At 38.2% G+C, this 20,067-nt stretch overlaps 1 protein-coding gene across 1 annotated transcript in view; it reads right to left on the bottom strand.

The window, feature by feature from the left end:
• Positions 1-892: 892 nt before the first annotated feature.
• The window catches only part of slkb (STE20-like kinase b), a 39,121-nt gene continuing 19,946 nt past the window's right edge, over positions 893-20,067 (bottom strand). The window contains exons 10-19 of the mRNA XM_056253570.1: positions 19,177-19,307; positions 17,808-17,931; positions 15,684-15,863; positions 14,802-14,931; positions 12,169-12,293; positions 11,891-12,082; positions 8,579-8,704; positions 8,376-8,489; positions 5,145-5,385; positions 893-1,045 (exon numbers count right to left, since the gene is read on the bottom strand). Of these exons, the coding sequence (XP_056109545.1) occupies positions 5,239-5,385; positions 8,376-8,489; positions 8,579-8,704; positions 11,891-12,082; positions 12,169-12,293; positions 14,802-14,931; positions 15,684-15,863; positions 17,808-17,931; positions 19,177-19,307 (1,269 nt within the window). The 3' untranslated portion in view covers positions 893-1,045; positions 5,145-5,238. The remainder of the gene's footprint in view (positions 1,046-5,144; positions 5,386-8,375; positions 8,490-8,578; positions 8,705-11,890; positions 12,083-12,168; positions 12,294-14,801; positions 14,932-15,683; positions 15,864-17,807; positions 17,932-19,176; positions 19,308-20,067) is intronic.

The following is a 20,067-nucleotide window of genomic DNA, read 5'->3' as shown; positions in this document are numbered from 1 at the left end:
TGTTTTTCTATCGTTGTCGTATATTAACGTACCATAAATGATCAACAAAACTTTGCCGAATAACCTACAATGTGCCTTCTTTCATCTTATTTCACACCTTTTTGACAAGTAAAAAGGTTTTTTAGTATAATTATACAAAAATGTCCACCTTCAGGTCGAGGTTCACATGCCTTTTTGCTGTGAAATATTTACTGATTTTTATAAGGTAAACATAAGAATAGCTTCTATAGTGTTACTAATATTTCAAGGGACTGAAGCAACTTATGTTAGCTTGATCATTTTTAGAAATTGTGAGTATCAAATATGATACATCATCATTATATCATATCATCATTGTATTGCATTGCATTAAGTTTTGCCCCACCCCAATAAAACCACAGAGCTTTGATCATTTAAATATCTTAAGACATATTAATGGGAGACATAAAGTGACAACTGACATTGATACAAGTCGTCTGCTATACTTTCATAAAGATCTCATTGATGTACTATACAAGCTATCTTTTAGGCCACATTAATATCAGTAAAAGAACCAAATTGCATATTTTTGCTCAGTGTTTTTCTTCCTCCTCTAAGCTCCATATTCTCACTATATCATACTATATGAGCCATAAAGTGCTGATGTACAGTATCAAATGTGATGCTCAACAAAACATGCATTTGTTTTATTGTCAAAAAGATTCAATTAACCAATCCATTTTTTTTACTATTATTTAATACAGTATGTCAGGCTTTACAGGGTTAATCCAGAGTATTCCTTGAAATTGTCTGTTTGCATGGACAAGTGTTCAGATATCATTTATCAATATTTGTTTCAACTTGTAATTTTACTATTGTACAATACAGGCCCCAGTGGCCACCCAGGCCTCCCAGGAATGAAAGGAGAAAAGGGTATGAGCCAGTTTACAAAATATATAATTGATCATACAGTATATTTCTTCATGATAATGTCATGACAAACCTTTTTTCCCCACAGGTGAGGCTTTATATGCCACTCGTCGGAGGAGGAGCACAGGAATTTAGACAGATGTCAGTGCAGCCAATGCTGTAAAAATGAAATGTACATATCTTAATTTAGACTTTTCTATTTTTTTGTCAATGATTTGTTCCCAAAATATAAACATATTCACACTAAATTACAAGAACAAATTAAAACGTATTCCATAGCTGTCAACATTGAACATTGAAAATAAGGGAGATTTCCCGGAATCCATCCCCAAAATAAGGGATTTTTTTTTACATGATTCTTACCCACAAACTTTTTTTAAAAAGCACTAATCATTAACAGTCTAAATAGTTTATAACTATGTGTGTGAGAGAGAAAGAGACAGTGTGTGTGTGTGTGTGTGTGTGTGTGAGAGAGAGAAAGAGACAGTGTGTGTGTGTGTGTGTGTGTGTGTGTGTGTGTGTGTGTGTGTGTGTGTGTGTGTGTGTGTGTGTGAGAGAGAGAGAAAGACAGTGTGTGTGTGTGTGTTAAGCCCCGTTCACACCGCCAGCGACACGCAGCGACAAAGCGACATGATCCCATTCATTTCAATGGAGCGCTGGCGACATCCGGCGACACGAGCGACAGCGACCGTTGGCGACAGAATGTGGGCGTGTCAAGCGACAAGAGACAAGCGACAAAAGTTGAGAAATTTCAACTTTATGCAAATGTGAAGCGATTTTCGCGAGCGACAACCAATAGGAAAGTAGACTTTCAGTGGAGCTCACGTCACGTCTCGAGTGCAGGCAAGACAGAGGAGTTCGAGGGAGATTTCACTGTTTATATGATTTGACTGTAACCACATACATGGATATAATAAAATGAGGCATGGAAAAGAAACTGTCGACAGTCTCAGTGAGTTTAATTCATACATTTAAAGTTCGAGTGTTGTAATTTTGTGATGCAAGTTTAGCACTGCTGCGGTTCATTTTACAGTTTCCCCTGCATTATGTTAACTATTAGGGACAAGAAAATTGATTATTTGTCAAATTCGAATGACGTTTTAGTCATTTATGACGGAATGAGTGAGTTTAATTTGTTGATTGATCGATCGTTAATTTGGTAAATGATTTAATCCACTGAACACTGCTGTGGTAATATAAAAACACTCTCCCAACAGCATACTGTTTCTTTTGAGCCTAATTCCTAGTCAAATTAAAATGATATTGTTGTATATATATCACTTCTGGTGGTATTTTGTATAGATATGGCCAGGCGTGCAGTCAACCAATAACATTAGAGCGACAGCACTACGAACGCCCACAAGCGACTTCACAGTACAGAGACTAGCGACATGTAGCGACAAAATCGCTGGCGGTGTGAACGGGGCTTTAGGGGTGTGACGGTTATTATATAACCGTGAGACCGATGGTTATAGTTGAACACCGTCATTAGAACACTATAACCGCCAAAACCGTGTTATTAAAATATTTTTTACAAACATTTTTTTATCATAGAGATCTGTTTAAATATAATATCAGCTTACGAGGGAAACGGAGGTGGTGCTTCAGAGGCTGCTACTGCTGGAGATGATTTGGGAGAGATCTGTGCTCCTTTACCGAATCTGAGCGCGCGCGCCGCTGACACGGAAAGCCTTGTTTATACTCGACGCTCCGCACGAGCGCGAAGGTGCGCGCGGCAAAAATGACGTTGGGTGCGCAAGTCCAGCAACCCAAGTGCAAGCCACACAGATAGTTGCGTGGTCTGAGTTAACACAATCAGAGCGTAAAAATACGGGATATTTTACGGGAAAATACTAAAACGGGAAGACAGCGGGAAAAGAGCTAAAATACGTGAGAAACCCGGAAAAAACGGGAAGGTTGACAGCTATGACGTATTCAGTTTTTAAAAAATATTGTATTTTTTTCCTCGTCATAAATATGTGTGCATGACTGCAAAATGAGATTTAACATAATCCGGGGATATGGATGTTTAAAATTAGCTTTTTGTCAATTGATGTGCTAAAATGCTTTCATTATTACAGACTTTCAATAGCATCAAATGTGGCTTGACTTTTAAATGGAGAAATAAAGATATTTGCTTTGTTTTTAATCTGAGACTTCTGAAGACCTCATATCAAAGTCCCTTTAAGTCATTTAAAGGCAAGTCATTTCACTCGGCGGCCATCTTTGAAACATCAAATATTCCAAAGCTGTTGACTATCTGAAAACAACTGTCTCATAAAAACTCAAATCAAAACAGCCTTTTTCAGGCAATACATGCAGCAGCAGTCATTACATGCAACTGAGACTTTCCATAGAAACTGGAGCTTCTAACGGCAGCTGTTGTTACACCAATCAGAGTCAAAAAGATCTTGTTAGCTCCGCCCACTCCCTTGAAGCACTGCGAATGATGTAATCGAATCGATCTCCCTAGGCTCTCAAAATACTGAAATGTTTGTGTATATACACTATAATTTTGGAATAAACTTTAAAAAATACATTCTTTTTATAAATGTAATCCGTAAATGAGTAGTTTTATATTTCTCTGTTGTTTTTAATTCGATTACGCTGTTTGCAATGCTTCATGGGATTGTAGTTCTTTCCCTCCCTAAAGTACACAGTCTAGTACCTTTGAATATTTGTCAGATTTTCAAAAGCTTCAAATCGCTTTAACAAAGACTATTTTCGAATCCCTATTAGACATTCTCTGGCAAAAGGTTATTTTACTTAGAAGGCGGGACTTATTTCGCCATATCACGCGTTACACTTTCTCCCATTCATTGTAATATGAGCGCGCAGTCTTTCTACTAAAGTATTTTCCTCGTATTCATAATAAACAGAGAGACACTTGAATACAGAGACCCACACAACTGAACGATTCACCACACATGCTTTAATTACAGTAGCTTCCTATAATCACAATGATTTGATATTTGACACAAACACAATACATCTTACAACTGTTATTTTTGTGAAAGAAAATGTGTACAAAAAAAAAAAAAATCAAGAAAAAGTACTGATTATGCGACTACCTGCAGGAATTCCTGTATCAGAAGGCGCACAGCACTCTCTTTACAGTAAAACATGAACATTGCTCTGAGGTTATATCAATGACAAGAACTTCATGTTTTCTGTCTTTCCCCCCCACACACAGATTTCACAGTCGTTTTGTGCGGTTTTTACAGACTACACCACAAATGTAAATGCAGTAAACACATTTAGAACTGCATGTTAAAAAAGTGAACTTAGATGAAGAAAAAATCTTTTACTAAAAAATGCTAAAAAACAACATGTCTAATTAAATTAAATTGGTTTACAGGAAACATCATCCTCTATACAGTCTTACCCGAAAAGTACACAAATGTAGAGTAGAGATGTCTGGATGAATCTCCAGTTACGCATGTTATCGGGGAAAAATCAATATGAACAGTATCGACAATATGAAAAGATTGAGGTGTTTTGCTTTAAAGTTTGTCGATGAATTGTAAAGTTGAGATGATTAATGCAGCTACATGTTCACATTGCATAGCAGAGCAAGTGCAAATGCACTTCTTTCCACAGTGATGTCAGAATATTTGCACACAGTGTGGTTGATATGCTAAAATGCTTCAAAGAAATGACTATGGCTGCTGCTTAAAGTATAAATCCATGTTATGATAATAAACAAAGCTCACAAAAAGTGATTCGAGATGATGGAAGTTCAAATATATCCTGTAATTCATACAGGAAATAACCAAGAAATCATGAATTAACATTTAACATTATGTCCTGATAATGTATTTCTCTAAATAATGTGCGATTAAACTTCATTAGAATGTCGCTTGGCAGAATCAATGGCTTTATTTTGATATTTAAATCATTCGTTCGGTTCTCATAACCACTGACATCAAGCATTGACTCAGTCTTTACTCAAGCAAATCAGCCCCGAAGTTGAACAGTCATTCCATGTTTGCAAATATAGTCCTAAAAATACCACAGTAAACCACGATTAATACTCTGAGACCAAAAAAAGAAAAAAGAGGTAAAATTATGACATTTTTTCAATAAATTTAAAAAAAGAAGAAAATGGGAAAAAAAGATTCACTAAGTGGCATATAGAATTAAATCACATTATCTTTCCGAAACCATCACTGAAATGTTTTGGAAAACCAACCACACTGAAAATCCACATTTAAAGCTTAAATAAAACTAAAAAAAGAATAAAATCAAAATCATACTAGAAGAATCCGGCCCTCCGTTCTGACTGACAGCAGCGATCAGAGGGAAGGAGGCAGCAGAGGTTCAGTCATAGCAGTTCAGCATCTCTGTGCTTTAAAACCCGGTGGAGTGGACGCTCGGGACGGGGTAGAACTTAGAGATTCGGCTCTGGGTGGAGGGGTTAAGGCATGCAGACTCCCCGGTCATTTTGAAGAACACTTCCTGCTCTTGAAGCTTACGGGCAAACTCATCTTCCAGGGCCTGGACAGAGAGATTTCATGTTCTTAGTAAAGCACTAATCAAACATGGTGGAAGTGTTCAATATTAAAGATGGACTCAATAATGTTTTGCTGACATCTAGTGGTGCGGATGAAGCATCACACAAAAGCTTTTCATAGACAGCCATGGTGAGAAAGTCCTGTAATAGGGGGTTTTACCAAGAATTTTAAGTAAATTTGGCTGGTCATGTGATCTCAACATGGCATCTTTAAAGGGATACTTCAGGATTTAGCATTAAGCTTTGTATTAGTAGAAAACCTGTAGTATTTTCGAATTACCATGCTTTCCACCAGTGGTTAAATTGGCTTTTATAGGGAGGGGGAGCCCGTATTTACGGTGAATGGTCATCATTCAAAATCGCGCCGTAAAATGACTTAATGTGTTTCTACACCAAAGAGGCTCCTTTTCCAGTATTAATGTGTAAGGTAGGGTTGAGTGTGTATTTAAACAAAGAGAAATACTTTACAATTCCCTTTTTTTTTTTTTTTTTTTTACTTATGTTAACAGACAGCAACGGATTTCACCCTCGGGAAATGTATGAAATTGAACATGTTTGAAAATATTGTTTGGCAAATATCTTTTTAAAACAAGAAAAAATGTTGATTTAAAAGAATCAGGGCCAATTTCTTTGGCAATTTGTTGTTTGTTTTAATCACACCGACACGCAGGGCCGTACGGGGGTTTAAATAAAAGTTTCCAAAAATTATCTTGCTTGGGGGTGTTTTGGGAGGCAAAAAAAAAAAAGGACAACAGTAGCTTTAAAAGCATGTCAGTGGTCAGCATGAAGTAGCCTAGGCCTATTTGATCAGATAACAGATTCTTTAACATGAGAATCAGTTTAAATGTCGCAATGAGTGATCCACCACACTATAAAATAGAAATGCAGAATGTTTATGCATATTGTTGACAATACACAATCACATATTCGAAACGGGAATGTCCTTAAATAAGAAATGATTCGAGGATTATTTTGTAGATGTTACATTTCAAACAAACGCCAATGCAATCATTTTGTGCCCAGAGGCATATGAGCAATTAGTATGAGCATCAGTTTCAGCTACTTTTCTTTCCTAAATTAATCAATATTTTTGGGCTAGCTAATCTGTTCATTTAATCAATGGTTCAATTGTTCACTCATAAAGACAGTCACTTGTCGCCGCCTTCTGGCTTAATGATGCAAGTTGCGCAAACACGAACAAGTGGAGTGATACAAACAGTGAAAAGTCGAACACATTCGAGGTAACGTTATACAAATATATTACAATAATAATGGCAATATATTTAATTGGGCGCTTGTGTTGTTAAATTGAGCTTATAGTAGGCTATCCACTGTCTTTGATCAAACTGAGTATTTCTGTCGATCATTTAAAACTGCTATCGACAAACAGCTGTTTAGATTACTTGCATCTTATCTCGCACGGTATGCCCGTTAACTGAAGCGTGAAGCGTCGCGTTGGAATTCGCGCTCGGCTTGCGCTTCTGTGAACATAAATCCCACTTGCTTTGATTGGACTCAAACATTTTGACATTGACGAGCGGGTGAGTGCTGAAGCACCTCAGACGAGAAGGTCATCGTTGCGATGGGCGAATCATTGCAGCTATTTCATAACTTTCATTATATACACTCAACAAAAATTATATATTTGGTGCTGAAGGAGACGGAGCTGAGCTCCGGCAGGGTGTGTTGTGGACCCGAGGAGGCGGAGCTGCGCTCCGGTGCGCTCCGCCCCAATTTAACCTATGCTTTCCACCCTCATATCCCCCTGAGACGAGAGATTTATGTATTTTTTGTCTGGAAAAAATCCTCAGATGACGCAAAAATCGTCATTTTGAGTCATCGGAGGATTTTTTGGCCAGAGTCTAAAGACTACAGTCAGTAGTAGGGGCTGTTCCTCAGTCTCGTCCTGCTCGCCACAGTAAACATAATGAATGGCGACTGTAGAACGCAAAAGCCGAATCCCGGACATTTTGGGCGATCTCGAAACACATTTTCGGGCAGACTCATCACGGGAGACTCACTAGTAGCCTAGACTTGTTGTTTAACTACTGCTCTGTTACCGGTAGGCGTGGCCTCCTAGGGGAGCGAAGCAAGTGCATTGTGGGAGTTGTAGTCTTTCATACACATAAGCCAAAAATATCTAATCTAGAAAGCTCCAAATTCAGAAATAATTTCACATTTCTTCTACATAAATGACCCATTTTAAATACACATTCATCTTTCCAGAGGTGAAGTATCCCTTTAATAAGGGAAAAATGAATGAGTGCAGTTTTGAAAGGTCTCAGTAATTTACATTGAAAGTTCAAATTTCTTTGAATTATTATGATGAAGTTTAATTGCTGAACATTACAACATATTGGTTTAATTAAGATAAAAAATAACCAATAAAAAAGTGAAAATTAAATACACAACCGTTTGGGGTCAGTAAGAAATTAATTCATATCTTATTCAGCAAAGACGCATTAAATTGATCAAAAGTGACAGTCAATACATGTATAACGCAGCAAAAGATTTCTATTTCAAATAAATGCTGTTCTTTTGAACTTTCTAGTAATCAAAGATGAAAAAAAGTATATTTTTTTCCACAACAATATTAAGCAGCATAACGGTTTTCAAAACTGATAATAATAAGAAATGTTTATTCAGCATCAAATCATCATATTAGAATGATTTCTGAAGGATCATGTGACACCGAAGACTGGAGTAATGATGCTGAAAATTCAGCTTTGATCACAGGAATAAATTACATTTAAAAATATAATAAAATAGATAACAGTTATTTCAAATTGTAATAATATTTCATTTTAGTGAGCATAAGAGACTTCTTTCAAAAACATTTTAAAAAAATCTTACCGACCCCAAACTTCCGAATGGTAGTCTATATAAATTAGCATTTCAGGTTTCATGTGCAACATTGCTAAAAGAGTGATAGGCCCTTCAGAACTGTGATTGAGGTTGAATACTAGTGTCGTACCTTCTTGCGGGGTCTGAGTTTCTCTCTCCAGTCCTTGAGCTCTGCGCTGTGCTCCTCGTCCAGCTCCTTCAGCTTCTGAGTCTCATGCTCGATCAACAGGTGACACTTCTCATTCTACAACACACACAAGGCACGTTACCATTTGTTTTTTACGACGGAGTAAGGGCTGTGTTGTTCGTCTGGCGGTGAATGCTCAGGTGTACCTGCAGCTGCTGGAGTTCCCTGGCGTTGGCGTCGCACTGCGTCTGCAGGTCTCTCATCTGATTCTCATGTTTCTGGAGTTGATGGAGACGCTCGTTCTTTTGTCTCTTCTCCTCCTGTGCTGCAAACTGTTCATCGGCCACACAAATATATAAGAATTACTACACAAACACTAACTCCAAGAAGAAAATGATCTGTGCAACAAGTTGAAATATTTAAGGATGCACAATACCATGTACCATATTGATATGAAGTGGTATCCATCGATATTAGATCCATATCATATCCATATTTATTTGAGCATGTTAATTTCCACTATTTTTTATATACATGACCTTAAAATGTCATTTTAGCAGATCTCAAAATGTAATATCATGATAAATACAAAGTTGATTATTTCTGCAGAATCAGGCAGCAATGTTAAAATTCTTGTAAGTTAAAGGGTTAGTTCACCCAAAAATGAAAATTATGTCATTAATGACTCGCCCTCATGTCGTCCCAAGCCCGTAAGACCTCCGTTCATCTTCGGAGCACAGTTTAAGATCTTTTAGATTTAGTTCGAGAGCTTTCTGTCCCTCCATTGAAAATGTGTGTACGGTGTACTGTCCTTGTCCATGAAGGAAATAAAGACATCATCAAAGTAGTCCATGTGACACCAGTGGGTTAGTTAGAATGTTTTGAAGCATCGAAAATACATTTTGGTCCAAAAATAACAAAAACTACGACTTTATTCAGCATTGTATTGTCTTCCGGTTCTGTTGTGGATCCGCGTTCAGTGCCGCTGCTGACGTAAGACGCTGCTGACGTGTGTCTGGTGCGTCCGTGTATTCGGGTTCAAATAAATATGGCTGGGCAAAAAAAAGGCAAGTCTTCCTCTGTGTCGAAATTCTTAGACATGTGTGCGAAGATTGTTTTGTTTCCAGCGTGCGTCTCCCTCAGACTGTAAACGAAGCTCGGACGCACCAGACACACGTCAGCGGCGTCTTACGTCAGCGGCGTCACTGAACGCGGATCCACAACAGAACCGGAAGACATCACAATGCTGAATAAAGTCGTAGTTTTTGTTATTTTTGGACCAAAATGTATTTTCGATGCTTCAAAACATTCTAACTAACCCACTGATGTCACATGGACTACTTTGATGATGTCTTTATTTCCTTTCTGGACAAGGACAGTACACCGTACACACATTTTCAATGGAGGGACAGAAAGCTCTCGGACTAAATCTAAAATATCTTAAACTGTGTTCCGAAGATGAACGGAGGTCTCACGGGCTTGGAACGACATGAGGGCGAGTCATTAATGACATAATTTTCATTTTTGGGTGAACTAACCATTTAAAGGTGCAGTAAGTGATTTCTGAGAAACACCACTGACATTTAAAATCAACCCAAGAAACACACCCTTCCCTTCATGTCTCTGCCCCCAAAATGCACGAACACACAATGCAAGACACACTTTATCATAGTAGAAGCAAAATAATGCTTCGCGGAAAATAAAGCGAAGATAACGAACAAATGGCAAACAAGCTAAAGTTGGTTGTTACGGTGTGTTCACACCGAACGCGAATTTAATTATTTGCGCGAGTAGATTACATACAAAGTCAATGCAAAGACGCGAATAGACGCATCATTCGCGCCGGGCGTTGCGAATGACGCGAATTGGGCGACGCGTTTGCCGCGAATGTCTTCCGCGCAAGTTGAAAAATTTGAACTCGAGCGAATGTTCAAGCGTCTAACTAGACGCGATAGACGCGTATTTGACGCTGTATTCGCGTTCGGTGTGAACACACCATTAGTCGCCAGCAGCTCCAGACAAACAATGACACTTGCATATAAAGCATATCTTGGTTCTGTGAAACATGGCAAACCAATGTTACTCGCGTATGGAGCAGAAACAACGCAACCTCTGCGTCCGTTTTCAGGCCTACCCGCTTAACTCTATCCAGCGCAGCAACTAGGGGTGTAAATCGGACAGTTAATCACGATACGATACGATATCGATTCTCTCAGCCAGCGATACGATATTTGCCGATACCTCAAAAAATTCTACCATTCGATTACGATTCGATTCGATTCAGGGCTATATCGATCGATTAATCGATATTTAGATATTATGTGCTAAGTGTACACAACCGGTTACGTTTATTAACTCACAATACATCCAAATATATATAACATGAAAGTTTAATTAAACTCTTTGAAAATTGCACACCCTCTCCCAATTGGGACATTTACAAGTAGTTTGTTACAAGTAAAAAAAAATGATATATGAAAATAAACAAGAACGCAGTTATCTCTTTTTGCAAATGAACTCTTCTGTTATATTAAAGTTCATTGAAAGGATTTATATATTTTATATATATATATATATATTTCTATGGCAAAAGCAGATAACTCCACATTTCATGTTTCAGAGTTAAACAAAGCCAAGTATTTGCTATGATACATAATAAAACACTTGGTTAATCTTTGTAACGCTAATCTCCTCAGCTGATATAGACGCCTGTCAAACTTTGTTGTTGTGATTAACGTACACGCAATACAGAGAGCTGTTCACTCACCACTAAACGTGCTGTTTTAGCAAGATTCCGTGACAAAGTTTCAGCTTTTATTTTACTTTTACGCCCCGAAGAAGATATCACGAGTTCATCAAGTTCGCTGAAATCCATCCTCGATCACTTTTAGTCAGCTTGACGAAACTCCTCTCAGCTAGCGCGTCTTTTCAAAGTGACAAGCAGCCTTGTCACCTGACCTGAATACTGCGCACTGATTTGCTAAAACAAACTTTTCGGGGCTTGTTGTTTCTGCTGTGAACTCTCGATGACAGTGGAAAATACTGTCTTTTGTGACAAAGGGTTCAGTCAATCTTGTCAGGCGTCTATTTCAGCGGAGAAAGTTTACGTGAAGATGTGGAGCGTGTCAAAATAAAGGTACTGTACATCGATATTTTATGTGTGGTATCGATGCATCGTATCGTTAGACGTTTGATCGATGCATCGATCCATATCGATGTATTGTTACACCCCTAGCAGCAACGCTTTCCTGATACAGACGTGCGTCCTAAAGCTCATGCCTTATCATAACCCTTCTTTTTTCCAGTGTTATTCCTCTAAACCTTTCTCGTTTGTAAAGTCGTTCAGCCATTTCTCTTTCAACAGTCTTCAAATCTCACTCTCCTTCCTCCCCCATCATGAGTGGACACGCCCCCTACTGCGGATTGGCTACAACCGTGTTGGTCCGATCCACTTTCAACAGCATGAATCAGAAATCGCTTACTGCACCTTTAAGCCTGAACCTGATATGACCTCTGACCTGTTTGACCCTCTCACGTTCCAGTTCCGGCGTGACCCCTGTGGTTGTGATGCGCAGACTCTTCTTGAACATGGCCATGCGGGTCTTAGCATCACTGCGCTGGATCTTAGGCAGTCTGGTTCTCTCTTGAGTCTGTTTGCTCTTCATCTCCTCCATCAGACGCTGGTTATACCTGTGCATCTGCTCCATTTCCTGTAGACAAACACACTCAGAGTTTAAAATCACAACAATAGCAACCAGAAGTGCACAGACTGTATAAGGCTGATGTGGGAAGTAACCTTCTCGTGTCTTTTGAGCAGCTGGTGTCTTTGCATGAAGTACTGGTCTTTCAGCTGCTGCTTGTGCAGCTGGTGTTTCTCCTGTAGGTGGCGCTCTTCCAGCTCCCACATGGCGGCTTCTCTGGCTGCAAGAATCAGGAAGAACTAAGTTAAATCAACTGAACTTTGTTTTCAAAGTTCAAATGGCACCCCGTGTGACAAAAGCTAGCCCAGTACCAGAGCACACGGTAAGGTAACTATAGCTAAGTTTTTCCCGCCCAAAGTTGTGAATTTAACAAGTCGTTTGAGACGCTTCTGGGAAGTCATATATCAAATCATTCTGATGACAGACTTTGGCTCAGGGATTTCAGAACAACCAAACCAACATTTGAGATGCCGTGCAATGAAATCGGTCCGCTGGTTAGTCTAGTTATCCAATCACATCCTCTGTTGAGGCACATGATTTATCTGTTGCGCCTCAAGGGATTTATTTGGTAAATGTAGTTTATGCTTATGTCTTCTTATCATGTTTTTATGTGATATCTGAAAATTTGCATTAAAATAGGTGGATGTCGATATTAAAACTACTTTAAATTATCGGATATGAGCTGATTATTATTTTCATGTTATGGCTGATATTAAAATTCTCTGTCTAAAGTTACAAAAAAAAAATAATAATAATACAAGCAGTACTTTAAAATGCTGCAAGCGCTATAAATTTATGCATCACAACATTATTGATGAAAATGTAACCGTGTTATGTAATAAACTTTAACATTAACTTTACGTAAGAGTTAGATTATGGCCAAGGTAAACATACATGGGAATGAGCATGCACAATTAAATATTCAAAATCAAATGATAGCTATAAATAACACGAGAAAAAATCTCTAATACTGTCTGACAACCAATATGGTACCGATATATACTAACGTTCAAAAGTTTGGGGTTGGTAAGATGTTTTGATGTTTGTTAAAGAAGCCTCTTTTGCTCTCTTTGTCAGCATCATTCCTCCAGTCTTCAGTGTCACATGATCCTTCAGAAATCATTCTAATATGATGATTTGATGCTCAATAAACATTTCTGATTATCATCAAACAGTTGTGCTTCTGAATATTTCTGTGGAAGCCGTAATACATTTTTTTCAGGATATGTTAATGAATAGAAAGTTCAAAAGAACAGCATTTACTTGAAATAGAAATCTTTTGTAACATTATACATATATTTACTGTCACTTTTGATCAATTTAATTCCTTGCAGAGTAAAAGTGTTACAGTTTTTCAAATTGCTAACACACAATTTCTGAAACTATGGCTCAATTTCTTGAAACTCTACACACAAAACACACACACACAACATGCAAAACATCAGACATCTCTTGCAAAAGCAAACGCATCATTCAAAACTATTTAAAGGGATAGTTCACCCAAAAATGAAAATTAGCCCATGATTACTCACCCTGAAGTCATCCTAGGTGTATATGACATTCAGTTATATACTGTTATGTTATATAGAGTTATATTAATACATTTCCTGGCTCTTCCAAGGTTGATAATTCCAAGGCAGTGAATGACTGGATGACTTTGGAAGTCCATTAAAGTGCATTAATTCATGATTAAAGTGCTCGACACGGCTCTCCGGGGGTTAATAAAGGTCTTCTGAAGCGAAGCGATGCGTTTGTGTAAGAAAAATATCCATATTTAAAACTTTATCGACTAAAATAACTAGCTTACGTACGGATTACGACTTACGCCAAAAGAGTAAAACTTGAACCAGACGCACAACGCAATGACGGCAATTGACGCCTCTCGCGGTTCAAACAATAGGACTGGGCAGCCTCCAGTTCCACATAGTGTGTAAGCAATTTGAAAAAACTGTAATTTCTTTCAAAAATTAATATAAAAAAAACGGTAGTGTGCAATTTATTATATCTCTAATGCTGTGGTGCTCACCGCACAAACAGCTGACTAGAGCCGCTAACTGCTAACACAGCAAAAGCTGTAAACAATCCATTAGGGAGGATGAGAATAAGACTTAAAGGGATACTCCACTTTTTTTGGAAATAGGCTCATTTTACAACTCCCCCAGAGTTAAACTGTTGAGTTTTACCGTTTTTGAATCCATTCAGCCGATCTCCGGTTCTGGCGGTACCACTTTTAGCATAGCTTAGCGTAATGATATGACGCAGCTCCTGAAAATAGTTCCGTTGTGTTGACGGAAGGTAGCCTATTTTCAGGCGCTGCGTCATATCATTACGCCTGCTGCTCTCATGGTACGGCAGTAAAGTTTCTTGATTATTACGCAGGAATGAGAGTATAGTTCCTAGCCATATCAGCCTAGAAAATCGCAACTTTACATTTTCCGTCGGTCTTAGTGCACGATGTAACTACAGAAGAGTCAAGTTTTAAATTAGGAAAAATATCGAAACACTGGTCTTTTTTTTTGTTGAGAAATGCTAATGGTCTTGTCCACTTCAATGATGTATGCTAAGCTATGCTAAAAGTGGTACCGCCAGAACCGGAGATCGGCTGAATGGATTCAAAAACGGTAAAACTCAACAGTTTAACTCTGGGGGAGTTGTAAAATGAGCCTATTTCCAAAAAAAGTGGAGTATCCCTTTAAGGGTAATATTGAGTGGGAATGTCCAGTCTGACCTCTCAGGAGCTGCTGCTTGTTGTTGAGACAGTCTCTCTCGATCGTGGCCAGCTCACGTTTGTGTTGCTGAATGATCTTCTTCAGAGCGCTGTCCAGATCCTGCTGCTGCTTCTGAAGAAACTCCTGCTCCTTTAAACACACACAAACACAACATTAACAACTAGCAATAAAACAGCATATATACACACGTTCATTTTGAAAGGGGAGAGGGCACTTTTGACAGTGTATCCTAAATAGAAAACCTGTAATGAACTATTTTAGTCTACAAAAGAATCAAGATCTTCTCTGATGATGCGTTTACTGGCGTGAGGGCGGGGCAACCTGTCACTCACATGAGATCCACCAATAGCAAACCACAACCATTCAATCAATTCCCCATGGCGAAAATCAAGTCCCGCCCTACATCTTTTCTTGTTTGAGAAGCCATTTCACTTGGATAAACGTCACAATAGGGAATTAAAGACTATCGCAACTTCCATTCCATGCCGACGTTACTGACAGAATGACAGCACTGTTGAAAAGAAGAATGAAACTGCTTTGACCATCTGTATGGTTTAATACTGGCCAAACTCCTGCAGTTGAGACTAAACACTGATCATAAAAAGGAAAGAAAGCAAAGGAAAGCAGATTTCATGTTTCACAGCACACATTCAACAGACATGCCGCTTACGTCCTGCAGGGCGGCGCTGGTGAGTCTATCATCACATGAGCAACATCCTGTGAGGTACAGTCAGTTCAATCCCATGTAAACGGATTCGTATTTAAACCATAAGAATACTTTAGTAAGTGAAAATAAATAAAATCTCCAAAAAAAATCTAATCGTTATTTTTTCCCTCAGAATGCTTCTTCTGGAAAGCAGGGATCCTAAACTCTTCCATACCTCTTTCTTGCGGTTCTTGAGCGTGCTCTGAAACTTGGAGAGCTCTTTGTCCTGCTCAGCTTTAATGCGTTTGGCTTCGTCTCGGAGACGATCGGTGTGTTCCTGCTCCAGGCGCTCGATGGTCTGTTTCTGCTGCCGTTCCATATTCTCCACCTCCGTATCATACTGACGCTTCTTACTCTAGCGAGACAAGAAAACGTGGAAATTATAAAGCAGATCTACACGAATCGCCTCTCTAGACCCATTCAAAATACTGAGATAAATAGAAATAGACATGCATAACAAATATATATATATATATTAGTGCTGTCAAACGATTAAAATATTTAATCACGATTAATCGCATTAAAGGTGAACTAAGTAACTTTTTTACCTTAACCGAACAGCTTTGGAGTCATTGTAATGTTTATATTACTGATTTCGTGTTGAATGGTGGTCGTCTCGCACCCCCCTGGTGCCTGTGAGCCGCAAAACCACCCTTGCAACTTTGGGCCGCCGGCCTCAGTGTTAGGAAGTATCGTGTGATATCAGGTCTCGCGAGGTAACGAATTGCTTTACGGCAAAAAAGAGATCTGATCAAATTCCGATAAAATGAGCATCAAACAGAAATAACCCGGCGCCGTATACATGTGGTGTTCGAGGCGCACATACAATACAGACTGCCGACAGTTAAACAGGGCGCGCGCAGCTCTTAAAGGGGCCATACCTTATTTCCACTCGTTACAGCGTCCATCCTACTGAACAGGTACCGGTGTACAGGGGGAGGGGATCCGGCCGTGAGTGCGAGCCATCTCTGCGTGAGTGCTATTCACAACAGTACAAGTACTCCACAGCGACTCTAGGGGTCGCTGTTTGACAAAAACAGAATTCCTACTTAGTGCTGCTTTAATGTCATAGTTAACTCGCGATTAATCGCACATTTTTATCTATTCTAAATGTCTCTTGATTTCTTTTTGTCCCATTCTTTTTTCTCATTTTAATGCTCTTATCAACATGGAAAAGTGGATCGGCTTGCTTTGTGCAAATGTTTTTTTATTGAAAACAACATTGACAATACTGTGTTCAATTTCACACTAACATTCTCACTTGGAGCAAATAATCTCTCACACAATGTAACACTGTCCATCAATAAAAGGGTGAAAGAAATACTGACGAGGTCCTGATATTGACGAGGGGGCGTCAATAAAGGGGGCGTCAACTAAACAAGTGTGTGCGGCGTCGTGCCTGTTGTTTTGTTTCCGGTCTAGCTAGATCCGCTTGCGCTTTCAAAACGTCCTCGTGCGGCGCAAGCCATTGAAATGAATGGGTTTCATAGCTGCCACGTCCTGTTGCAAAAGCATGTGAAAAAAAACTACAAAGTTTGCTAGGCCAAAAAGCCCGTTAATCGCGCGATAAAAAACTTAATGCCGTTAAAATGGGTTTGCGTTAATGCCGTTAATAACGCGTTTAACTGACAGCCCTAATATATATATATATATATATATATATATACACACATTAAACACCAGAAATTAAAAATAACTTGACAAGAAAAAAAACAAAAAACATGAGAATCTAGAGATCCTTTCCTGATGACAACCAAAGTTTAGTTCAAGTTAATTTAGTTTTAATAACTAGAATAAAAATAATGAACAGGAAAAATGATTGTTGACCAGGTTAACTGGCACAATCTCAGGTGGCTTAAAACTGACCTACGCTTAATAGTCAGACACGGATTACACACTCCAAAAATAATGAAGCTGTTAAGCATGTGATGTAATTCGGTCAGAGTCCTGCCAGTGTTTCTGGGATTGGCAACACCACTATTCTCAGGAGAGCAATCAGGTTTTAAGCACCTAAAGGCTTTTAATGTAAAAACAAAAACCTTTCAAATAATAATCACATCAGCAGAGTATCTTGGCAGGCTTTTTATTAGATTATATGGTTTCAAGGTGACATTTTAAAGATGATCCCAGAGAAGAGTTGTCCGATTGTATTCATTTTTGCCCTGGAAATCAGGAACTATTTCAGCAGGCACTTTCCTTCTATACCCTTAATTTGATTGATATTGGACCCTTGATATGATCCAGTTCCATCAATGAAGCAGCGATTCTGATCTTAATGTCTTTGTTTGTTCTGGCTCACCGTGACTTCCTGTTCGAAGCGTCTGTAGATCTGCTCCCGCTGCTGTTGGAGTTTGTTGCTGAGCTGAGTTTGGGCTCTCTGCTCCTCTTTCTGCAGAAGTCTCAGTTCCCTCAGCTCCTGACGCCTGAAACACACACATTTAACAATCATTTTACACTGATCCAACAACAGACCCACCTATGGTGTTTTAGCAAATATACGGAACTAAACATTTTTATTTTATACAAAATATATAGGACTAGAAAATCAAAGCCATATTTCTAACTAAGTTGTTCACTATTAATATAATTTGAGCCTGCTAAAAAGGTTTTAAAGCACCATCTCTATGGTAAAGCAATGTCCAATTTCTAAAAGGTTTGTGTTCTGTCATTAATTACTCTCCCTCATGTCGTAAGACTTTCGTTCATCTTCAGAACACAGTGAAATATGAGTGTTTTCTGTCTCTCCATTGACAGTTTACGCAATTACCACTTTCAAGCCAGTTTTCTCTCAGATTTCATTAAGATCTTCATTTGTGTTTTGAAGATGAACTCACGGGTTCATCTTACGGGTTTGGATCGACATGAGGGCGAGTAATTGATGACAGAATTTTCATTTTTGGGTGAATTAACCCTTTAAATCCACCAGCAAATGCCAATTTAGAAACATCACGGAGTAAAAAGGTATTTTATTACTTACCCCAAAGTCAACATTAAACAGCATTCACAACCCATTTTACTTCTGAAATGTGACATTTTTAAGTATAAACTCGAATCATGCACAAGGATCATGCATTAAGTAGGTAAATAGGATTGTTTTTTATATCATTACTTTAAAGACTATGACTGTATTTTCATTGTTTCATTACTTCTTTATAATGACAATAAGTTTAGGATAACCAAATATGTAAATTGTTTAAAATTGAAATGGAGGGAAAACTGTTTAGAGTTGAAAAATGCTGAGCTTTTCTGAAAAAAAAATTGGCACTATCCAGTCCAACAGGAAGCTTTTCCAGGCAGGAACAGGAAGTATTACTCAGCTTGTTTTCCCTTTCACATATCTGGTGTTGAAATATGGGGCCGTTATATGTAAAACATGCTAATAAACACCGCACGGGAAACTTTTTGTCGCTTTGAGGTATGAAAACAGCCCAACACCACTTTTATATCACCCAGCCGTGAAAGATGATTGGACACTTAAACTACCAGTCTGTGTGCATTTACCAAAACTATTGCTTTAAGAATGAGAAGAGGCAGAAGCTTGTACTAGAAAATTTCTGCCACAACATGAAACAGGCAGAACTAAAGTTTTACCAATGAATGCAAATATGATGCAAACATGAGTCAAACATGCAAAGTGTCTCAGAGCAGTTAAACAGCTGATGGCTCACCGGAGGAATCGCATCTCCTCGCTTTTGGTGTCATTGTCTGTGATGATCTTTGATGTCGTCACGCTGACTTCCACTCCATCCACAATGAACTTGCGAGTCTTTTTCAGAGTTTTTTTCTGCCTCTTGTTGTCCTAGAACAACAACAACAACAAAACATTCTAGTTTTAATACTGTGGGAATACTGAAAAAAAAAAAAAATCCTGATGTTTTTTAGCCTTTTAAATATAGCTCAATATTTATGATACTTTGTGGATTAAATGGCCTTACTTATTTTTACTAAAGAACAAATTAATACAAATATATTTTTTTTTGACCAAACAGCCCCGTAGCCAAAAGATTCAAAATGTTTAAATGTTAAAACTTAAACCCAGTAAATAAATAAATAAAATTAAGGCATGTAATTTTTCACAAACTTTTGTTAAATTAATAATTCACAATACATTATTATAATTTTATAATTTATTTCAGCCTATAGATTTAAATGTTAAAACTTAAACTCAGTATAAATAAATAAATAAATAAATAAAATGAAGACAGGCCATTTTTCCACACAATGTTCACTAATAATTCACAATATATTTTTAGCCTATAGAAATATTCACTAAATTAATAATTCACAATAACTATTTTATTTGTAATATTTAAACATTTCAATTGCTTAATCAATCAATCTCTTTCCCTCATGCTTCCTCTTTCTCTCAAATAACAGCACAAGTCAACATAAGTCAGCATATCTAAAATGAGATTTTGGAATCAGCAACTGAGCCTTGGATGAGAAATTAGTCCCACACACAAGAGCGTTTTAGGGTGGGTTCACACTTGTAGTTCGGTTCGCTTGGTTCGGACCAAAAAATCTTTTTTAGCCTTTGTCGTCTTATCGTTCACATTGGC

This window comes from Rhinichthys klamathensis, unplaced genomic scaffold, assembly GCF_029890125.1.
Source record: "Rhinichthys klamathensis goyatoka isolate OS25496 unplaced genomic scaffold, OSU_Roscu_1.1 h1tg000107l_1, whole genome shotgun sequence".
NCBI classification, from domain to species: Eukaryota; Metazoa; Chordata; class Actinopteri; order Cypriniformes; family Leuciscidae; genus Rhinichthys; species Rhinichthys klamathensis.
This window is presented reverse-complemented; position numbering and strand designations above follow the sequence as displayed.